Raw genomic sequence first — 9897 nt, 5'->3', positions numbered from 1 at the left:
AACCTCTGTCCAAGCACAGGTGGATGCTGGTAAACACGGCATTGGCAGCAGTATTGGCAATGAGTCCTGAGAGAACAGCGCTCCAGCCCCAATGATCCAGCCTCACAGGATGAACCGCCTCCATTGCCAATGGCAACTACTTACCGACGTCCCTCAGCTTGTCCATGTATTGGTGGGAGTGAGCCACTTTGGGTTAGCGAAGGCTCTGTAGTAGCATTGGTCTGGGGAGTTCTGGTTGAGGTGTTGCCAAGATGGCCTCTCAATGTAGCTCCTGTGAAGAAGGGATTGACCTTACATCAGCAGCAGCTCCCCTACAGCAGTGTCAGGTAAGGGCAGGATTGACTAAAACTGACTGATTACATCTTTGTGTGGCCATGGATAACTTCGTACACAGCTCCAGACAAGAATGCCAACAGCACTACCAAACACCTGGTCAACATCTGGTTCTGCAGCTTCATGGTCTTCTTTGAAAGACCCTTCTGTTCTTTAGTTGGGCCAGTTATAAATATGTTTCCAGAGGTAACTTTGCTTCACTTCTTGATGCTATAGGCAGGGTTTTTATGATAAAGATATATCTTCAGTCCAAGTCCCTGCGCTGTGCAATAACTGTCTAGTAGCTCTGGAAAACTGCGAAGCAGAAAACTAGCTTATGGTTACGGAGATGACTTTCTTGTAGGAACACCAAAAGGCCACATGATGGAGGTGTTCTCCACATAATTGATGCCACCAGTGGGGCTTGAAGTGGATGAATGTTTTTTTTGCATTTTCTTTAAGTGTTCCCCGTTTGATTTCCTAAAAAAAGACATATTCTCTATAGTTCTGATCCTCCACATCTCAAATCAGTCAGACTGCACTGAGATCAGAATTAAAGCACTCCACATTGATGTACAAATCCCCTGGTCAGTGAATTTGGACTGGGACAGAGGATCATATTTACAGACAGGTTTGCCTCCCTCACTACAACATTATTAATAGTGTTATACATTTCATATATAAACAATACGCTGTTTTCAGGGAGAAAAACAGAAACGAGTAATATATTTTTTTAGCAATGGCAAGGTCTTCATTGACTGGATTCATGCACAACAGGTAGTTTTTTTTAAACGTGTTTTCAATACACATAGAGAAAATGTGGATTGGATGACACTTTGTAAAAATGCAATTTATGCAGTTATTATATGTATTTTATGCAACACATTTTCGATATAATGAAAAGGATAATGAGGAGATCCAAATCTGACAATAAAACATTATTATTGCAGATTGACATTACATAAATGACTAATCACATTCAACCATGCTTGAGTCATTAAAAACCAACCTGAGTTTTGAGATAAGCTACTCCATTCCAGGTGGTGTGAGCAGATAGCTGAAAGAACCTGTGTCACAAGAGCAGGAAGTTGACATTTCTGGGAAGAAGTGACCTTTATTACATAAAATACTTTTCATATCCAGCCGAAGGGCCAGGGAGGCAGAGCTATTATCTGAGCAGTGTTTCTTTTTTCTGAGGATTTCCAAAATGTCCTTATTTCTACCCAGTGCAGAAACATTATTTTAGCAGCAGATGGCACTGTTGTTCTACTTAGCAGGATTGAAAATTAACATAATTCAACTGTAGTAAACACAGAGTACTGGCAAACCTTGGCATCAGTTTGAGGTGTGAAATTACCACAGATTTTGTAATCACAAGCATCCTTATGGATCATCCATTAAATCATCTTGACTCAGACATTTGACCTCTCTGTTTACTTTAAAAGCATCTGCAAGTAGTCAGAATCAGAGAAAAGTGTCCCTACACTGAAAAGGTGTTAAAGACCAAAGAATCTAATAAACTCATCTGTATACAAAACAATTATCATAGGCAATTTTATGACTACAAGGATTAAACTTTTGGATTTTGAATCGATATTGAGATTCTCGTTTAACTCTTGTTTTATGGATTTGATGAAAAGTTTTAGAGGGATCTACGGTCTAAGAGGCATGTGATGTGCATGCGGCATAACTGTCCCTGGGCCCTTGGATATTATGAAGTGTAACCATTGTCCCTCTCTAGCTAACTTGCAGGGGCAAAGTGTCACAAGGATGTCACATGTCTCCCTGAATGCTTTTGCAAGATACTAAAAATGTATCCCAAATGTCTGAATAGAATGTTTTGGAAGAGGTTTCTCTCTCTCTCTCTCTCTCTCTCTCTCTCTCTCTCTCTCTCTCTCTCTCTCTCTCTCCCTCTCTGTTGTCAATGTCTGTGCAATTACACCTCATCATCATCATCCAGCAGTGTAATCATGTGTCGATCCTATGGTGTCAACACGGGTTTTATTTTGAAACCACAAGCCGGAAGTTGTATACTTTAATTTCGTTGTAATTGACACTTTGGATGATTTTCAGCGGTTGTCCACACAGGTGCGCCTGGACATTAGTGCGTAATTTGCGGCCAGCGAGAATTGCGTGTTTACTATGTGAATGCGTGATGTTTGGCACTGCAGAGAGGAACGCGCGTCTACAGCGGAATGGCACGCGTTCACTTGAGCACAGCGGACCAACAAGCTGGTGTAGTCTGTAGCAGATTCACGGGAATAAAACGACGGCTTGGTTCTCTGCAATAACACAGGATTACTGGAGCCGCAGGAGGTGGGTTTTGAAGGGAGATTTTAGGTTTTAGGGGACAGGGAAGCGAACAAGTCACAGATGTGAAAAGGCAGGTGCGTTTCACCTCGTTTTTTTCTTTTTTCTTTTTCAATTCGGCCGGAGCCTTGGAAATGCAGCTTCTACCTGACAGATGTGTGGCACCACAACTGCAACCTACAGGTCTGTATCGCCAGATCCAATTCAAGCATGACACAAAAACATTCAACACAAGCCGTAAGATTGAACACATTCATAAAACACACAGACAACAGAAACAATGTTCCTCCCTTTGCATTCTCGGATTCTGAGCAGCTTTCTCTGTGGAAAATGTCTCTCTCTGTGATTTTTTGTGTGTGTGCTAGGATTATGATAGCATTTGTATGGTAGTGCACACTGCTCTGTCCCCTCCACACAAATCTGATGACAATCACAGTTATTTTGCTGCTGAGGCAGCTCACAGGCTCATATACATTTTCTTGTTGCCACACTTTAGGTAAACACAATTGCCAAGAGGTAGAGGCCACTGATGGGACAGTAGCACAGAACTGGTTTAGCTTTATGTCATCTCCTCTTAAACAGTACCTGGCTGCTGAGCAGACTCATGGGACAAATCACGGCATTTGTTTACCAGTGTGTTTCTGCTCCTCGTCTTCTGTTTAGAGAGCGTCTCCTGTCTATCTGCTGCTGATCTGCTGTGGTCGGCTGTGGAGCACTGAGACTGCTGCAGCTGCAGATCTCATAATCATCAACATCAACATCTGCCACTTCAAACGGGACAAGACACAAGAGGACAGAGGACTGACTGATCAAAACGCCAGCAGTCAGAAAGTACCTGTAGACCATGACTCCAGCAGAGCTGCTTGCTTGAGAGCAGCATGAGCTAATTGAGGACTACCAAACTAATTGCTGATTCAAGCTTTTTTTTTTTTTTTTTCCTGCCTGGGGCTGATGAAAATGTTCCAGTGTGTCAGTTGACTGACAGGGTAGCAGTGGTGTTCTAGCCCGGGACATAGCCAGCAGCTGAAGAGCAGACACCACAAAGGAGATGGCTCGTCCAGGATCAGGGTTGCTGGTGCCCGTCAATGGACTGGGATACCCCCCTCAGAACCTGGCCAGGGTGGTGGTCTGGGAGTGGTTGAACGAACATGGGCGCTGGAGGCCCTACAGCGCAGCGGTTTGCCACCATATTGAGAACGTGCTGAAGGGGGATGCCCGAGGTACTGTTGTTCTGGGGCAGGTGGATGCCCAGCTCTCTCCTTACGTCATCGACCTGCAGTCCATGCACCAGTTTCGACAAGACACAGGTAAGAGACATGGCAGTTTCCTGTCTGCGTACACAGATGGCACAGATAGCTTTGTCAAGGAAAGACCACATCATGCAAACACAGCAGTTATGAGGTCATAATGTGGATGTTTACCCAGTAGTTCTAATGATTGAATACATAAATAGATGAATCATGTTTGGCAGTCATCACCGCAGATGATGTCATCTTATCACATTGGGGATGATTAGAACAGAGGCCGCCTTGATGTGGCTGCTACACAAATCTTATGTAACTTCCAAGAGGAATAAATGAGAGTCCTGAATGTCCCGTCTGCTCTGGGACTCACGTACAGTGGATGAGCCACAGGTTGAGCTGAGAGGCGTTTCGACAAACAGGACACAAAGCACCCGGATGACAAAAGTGTGGCGATAATTTATTCATTCAGGGGGCGTCTTTACGCAGCTGCTGGAATGCCACGACCTTGCCAAAGGTCAACATGTTCGAGGGGCTGTGCATCCATCAGGCAAATGAGTGCTGTAGCTCAGTGCGGCACTCCTCACTCTTCTCAACTCATTGTATTCGTTAAAATGTGTTGTCATGCTGTTGTGAGAACGGCAATCACAATAGTGGCTGGTGATTTGGTTACTGTAGCCTACACAATTACTGGGAAAGAGGAAGTGCTTCTAGTTTCTGCCACATTACTGCAATTTATGTCATTTCACAAGAATGGAAAGAATACACGGAATATGGAAAAATCATGTTATATTTTAGACATTTAATAAACTGCCCGCTGTGTCCAAAGTACCAGTGATTCTAAATCATAAGTTTTGGTTTTATTCTGGTTACAGCATGCGAACAGTAAATGACCTCATAAGAAATCCCCACCACATAGTATGTGTTACTTTTGCATTAAATCCACCCAACACAGGCTTTGTTTGGTCGACTGTAATTCTCTCTGATGACTGCTGCCAGATGTTTGCGCTGTACTCCACTAAAGCTCAACACACTCTGTGTTTGTCTCTGTGTGTGGATTCACCTTCCTGCTGTCCCAGTGTTTGAAGTGAAGATATGGGGGAGGTTATAGACATCTGTTAGAACCAGCTCTGGACAAATCTCAGCTTTCTGAATTTTTAACGTGTGATTCAGCTGCACATCACTTTGTTGAATCAAAAGCTACAGATTGGGACTGTGATAGATGCTGTGGGGTGGCCATATCTGCACTGAAAAATGATGTCACTGACACGTGAAGCATGAATAGTGAAACTCTCATTTTAATTCAGAGGCAAATCTCTTATTTGAAGGCGTTATGTAACATCAGAGCATCACATGAGGTACGGGGGAAAATATGCATATGGGATATACAGAAGGTGACCCCACTGTGCATGGAGCTGCATTGGTTGGCAGCGATATTCAGAATGCAGGCAAAAACAGAATACGGCTCAAAATTGTAAAGGTCCCTGCAGTTACTGCCTGATTATGGAAAGAAATGTCAAAATGTCATGAAAGCAGCTATAATAAGCAGTTGTATATGCGCTTTCTTTTTACACTGCGTGTGTTTTTATAAAACCCCGCGGACAGATGGGCGTTGCAAACTACCTCAGGCCGTAAAATTTTGTGGTATGTGGCTCTGGTCGAAGTGGTGTACTTGCCCCCTATAAAAATAAATATGAACATTAATAACAAAATTACATGTTGCTCTGCTGTTCTGACATCACATTACATTAAACTGTAAACCAGCTTTTATTTCAAACACCAACATGTAGAAACCAGACATGTATTCAATATTTGATCCATAGTATTATTTGGTTACATTAATATCTAACAGAAGGGCTAGTGAAAGCTGGTGTGATGGCTATTGAAGGCGTGAAAAAGGCATTTAGGGCAAATGAAAAATGTATAAATTGAAACAGCACTTCATGTATTGGCTATGTACAGCATATAGTATATGTTGCACTAAATCAGTGTCTTTTCATTCTTTATGAAGAAAATGTTTTTCTTTTAATGTTTGAAATGCTAAATACAAGTGTGGCTGTATTCCTGCATGACTCTCAGGTGGTTTGTAGTAGAAGGAGCTTGTTGGTGTTTTCCCCTCTGATGGAACATAACGCAGAGCAGCGAGTGTGTCTGGGGTTGACTGGCTGCGAGATGAGCCACTGAGCCGTTTGTCAGCCATTACCATGGCGCTGGGGCTAGGCCTGACGTTTATCGCTCCTCATTGTGCCGTTCAGTGTGTTACCTTCCCTCTCGGCTGGGATAAACCTGTCACTGCAGGGCCTGACGGACAGCGGCCCAGACACCTGCTTCTTCCCCTCCCTCCCTCTCTCCTCATTCTCTGCACTCTCTGCTCCTGTCCCCAAATATTGGCAAACCTCCGCCAGCCATCAATCCGAGCTCCCATGAGCCCCAGCTAGCTTCCAGGCTGTTGTGATGTTGTTGCACCGAAGCTTACGCAAAGGGCCTCAGCTTGTTTTAATGTGGATTGCGATGCATCTGTTTCACATCACATGTTTGTTATATTTGTAGCTCAGCAGGTCACCCACAGCCATTTGCAGTGTTGCAGGCTTATGGAGTGTCCCTGTGGGGAAACCCCATTTTGTCATGGAGCCAGTGATCTTGTCCTCTGAGGCTCTTTTTTGGCAAAGCTGGAAAGAGAGTTGAGCGTGCTTTCTGTCCCCTGTGTGTGTGTGTGTGTGTGTGTGTGTGTGTGTGTGTGTGTGTGTGTGTGTGTGTGTGTGTGTCCTTGTGTCTGTACATGTGTGTGAGTTTGCTGATGTGTGATGGTGCACTCTGTCTGCTGTGGCAGCTGTGGTGTTTGTGTCCTGTCCCTGCAGGCTGTGTAGGGGTGCCCTGCTCTCCTGTGGGTTTGGGAGGAGCTCCTGTGGGTGGGAACCAGGCAGAGTTACTCCGACTAATGAGACAGCGGCTATAGTTTATCTCCATGGTTCCCTCTAATCAGAGCCTCATGACGGCAACGCACACACCACAGACGATGCGGCAGGGCCCCTCTCTGTGGAGAGCAGCCTAAACACATCTGTATGTATTTGGCATTTGAAAACACAGTGCATGGGGTTCATCTTAATGCAGCTGCTGGTGAAGAACACCAGTCTGTGGTGAAATCCTGAACCCGGTACTTTTGTATATACAGTATGAGTGGGGGCTTAGAGGGTTATATATAGTGTGGATGAATATCTGGCCGAGGGCAGGGAGAGGATTGGCCCCTGGCCAAGGAGAATCGATCCGATCTCCTCCCCAGAGGGGCATTTGAACATCTAAACACTGCTGTGGACTGATCCCCTTTCACTACACCCACTCCCATAGCAAAACACATGGGCTTATCTGCCATTTCCATCATATACCAACACTTGTGGCCTGTCTGATGGATTTCACACTGCAGCTATTTCTTCTTCTGCCCGGCTTTTAAACGCACAGGGGTCTCTCAATCAAAACAATAACAAAAGATGGCATTTGGTGATGTCATGAAGAAGTGTGGGATCATGGGATTTGTCTTCACCTCCATTGCCATCAGCTTCTCCCAGTTTGATTTCCTTCAGTGTCAGTCGTTCTGGAAGTTTCTACTGGGAGCTGAATTATCCTCCTCCCTAAAACAAATACAGCAGGTGAACTGGTATAAACACTGAATAAGGCAGTTTCACATTAAAAGTCAGTTTTTCACCAACATTGTACGGCAGACACAAGAGATCAGTTGGGGATGTGAGCTGCTAACCTTTGTTTTGATTGTTTCCCTGATAACTTATGATCCAGACATTCAGGAGGTTTTTACCGACAGCCAAATTATTCTCAGAGCTGTGCTTCTGTCCATAAGAAACGGACTAGGGGATTAAAAGTGGTAGAAACATCGAAAAGAGCTGTTTCATGTTACAAATCCGTGTTCACTGATGCTGCTTTGTGGAAACAGACACAGGGTATCAGGACGGGGCTGGGAGCTGAGACTGCATTACGTTTGCTTGGCTGGTTTCTCTCATGACTCTCTGACGGTTTAAAATGTGCATCAGAAAAACGTTGCTTAAAACTGGATAAAAAGTTAATTTTGACACTTCTGGCGGGCACCCATAATGCAGATGCATGCGCAGAGGCGACCAAATGAAACAGACTTTTACCATGATTAAAATCAATAATTTTGCCAGGTTTGCTAGAAACATTTGGGATAATGTAAGTACACAACTTAATATGAATATATAACATAGGTCTAGTCATTTTTAGACATCACAAGACAATCTGTGACACAGACAAAAGATGTTTTCATTCATTAAAAAAAAAAAAATCTCTGAAATGTGACTGTACGCTACCTGCCCAGTAACAAACAGCAGACAGAAAGTGACTAGCCGGTGAACATAGCAGAGCATTTAACAGCTAAAGAGTAAAACAGAGCTACAAGGAGAATCAATATTACACTTGAATTCATCAGATGGACACAAACAAAACTCCAAAGGACAGCTGATGTTCCTCCACATCTGCTGGATGTAACTGGACACGAACAAGTTGGCTGTGATCACCTAAAAGGTGATATGTGTCCAGAAAAAATCAGTTATTGCAGGTTTAAATCATTATGGTTGCTAGTCATTGATATGTGCTTGTTAAAAAGGGGGTAAAATACCTTGTATCGATGTTCGTAGGCTTTACATGATGTGTCCGCAGATATCAGTCAATCACAGCCAGGGTAAATCCAGGCTTCAAGCTTTTTTTTTTTTTTTTTACATGTCCAAAAAAAAGTTTCACCCTCATTTGAAAAGCACAAGCAAAACGCATAAGCACAATATCTGCATTACCATTATAACTTAGATTTCCAAACACAAAAAGTGCAAAGGAATTGAAATTTCTATTCACCCCTTAAAATCTAAAGAGACAGCTTTTAGTGTGCATTTAACATCTGTATCTGTCCTGAATGTGTTTCTGGAGTTGTAAGGGCCATTAGAGTTGCTCGACGCTCCCTGTTGTGAGATGGCCCATGTGTGACTGCAGAGATAACCCCTATCAGCGGCTGTTGGCTGCTGTGTTGCCGGAGCGGGGCTTTGTTTGGTTTGGTCCCACAGGCGTGAGAATCTCTTCTGCTCTGGCCCGTTTCCCTCGGCTAAATGCCCTCGCTAACTAATTACGGTGAAAAACGCCAGAAGACAAAGAGGAAGACGGCCATGTTCTCATGTCTGTTTTGTGTTGAAGCTGACAAACAACAGTCACTGTGGTTGTGGTCTGGAAATGTGTCTGTACACTTGCTGAGCATCTACAATGCTGCAGATTGTTGAAGAAGAGAAATGCTTTAGTGTCTTTTCTTTGATGTAGTTTAGTATGTAGTAAGAGCGTGTGGGAACCGTTTTGGTGGTCTGTGGGAGGAACCAGTGAAAAGGATTCCCGCTGTGTACGTGCTAAAGGTCATGTGGTGTATGCATCAGCTCTGACTGTGAAATCCCACTTGCGTCAGAAGAAAACAGAATGAGCAAAGTGTGGAGCCCAGAGGCTCTAAACTGTATATTTAGAATTGAAAAGAAATAGAAACAGGCAATTTCTAGTGCTACAATCGCGTGTGTGCTTTTATATTTGAATGTGTCAACAAGCAGAGCAGATGTGCACACATCAGCAGTGCTGTGATGTTGGCTGACACGCTACGGTTTGTAGCACAGTATATGTTGTTATACAACAGCTTAGACACTTGTTTTGATGAAATGTATTGCAGTTTCAAATAAGGACTGTATGAATCTCCGCAGGTACTCAACAAGTCACATCCTGGCCGCATTCACAATCATGTGGACTAAAGATAAACAGACCTGACATAATGACCAAATTCTTTTTCTCTTAAAGCTCTTTGTAATTAGCGTAGTTAGACAGTGAAGGTCTTTAGCTGAAATCAAAATGGTGCTTAGCCAAGGTGGTGCTAAGGTGTCACTGTACTCAGGGGTCCATTATAACCCCAACCAGCTGGCTGAATTCCACTTGGATGTCGGCAGGAAAGGGATTGGAGCGGCGCTGTGGGGGGAAGGAAGGGGGAGGGGGT

At 43.8% G+C, this 9897-nt stretch overlaps 1 protein-coding gene across 2 annotated transcripts in view; it reads left to right on the top strand.

Moving 5' to 3' along the window:
• Window positions 1-2286: 2286 nt before the first annotated feature.
• The window catches only part of dtx1 (deltex 1, E3 ubiquitin ligase), a 45419-nt gene continuing 37808 nt past the window's right edge, over window positions 2287-9897 (top strand). Inside the window, exons 1-2 of one of the 2 annotated variants that reach the window (XM_087170315.1) lie at window positions 2287-2805; window positions 3286-3929. In XM_087170315.1, coding sequence (XP_087026441.1) covers window positions 3671-3929 — 259 coding nt within the window. In that variant the 5' untranslated portion in view covers window positions 2287-2805; window positions 3286-3670. The remainder of the gene's footprint in view (window positions 2806-3285; window positions 3930-9897) is intronic. The other variant, XM_023394135.2, reaches the window with a different exon arrangement.

The sequence above is a fragment of the Seriola lalandi genome, unplaced genomic scaffold (assembly GCF_002814215.2).
Source record: "Seriola lalandi dorsalis isolate HSWRI2012SDOR001 ecotype SW California unplaced genomic scaffold, Sedor1 jcf7180002054945, whole genome shotgun sequence".
In the NCBI taxonomy this organism is placed as follows: Eukaryota; Metazoa; Chordata; class Actinopteri; order Carangiformes; family Carangidae; genus Seriola; species Seriola lalandi.
Note: the sequence above shows the minus strand (reverse complement) of the source record. Positions and strands in the feature narration are given on the sequence as shown.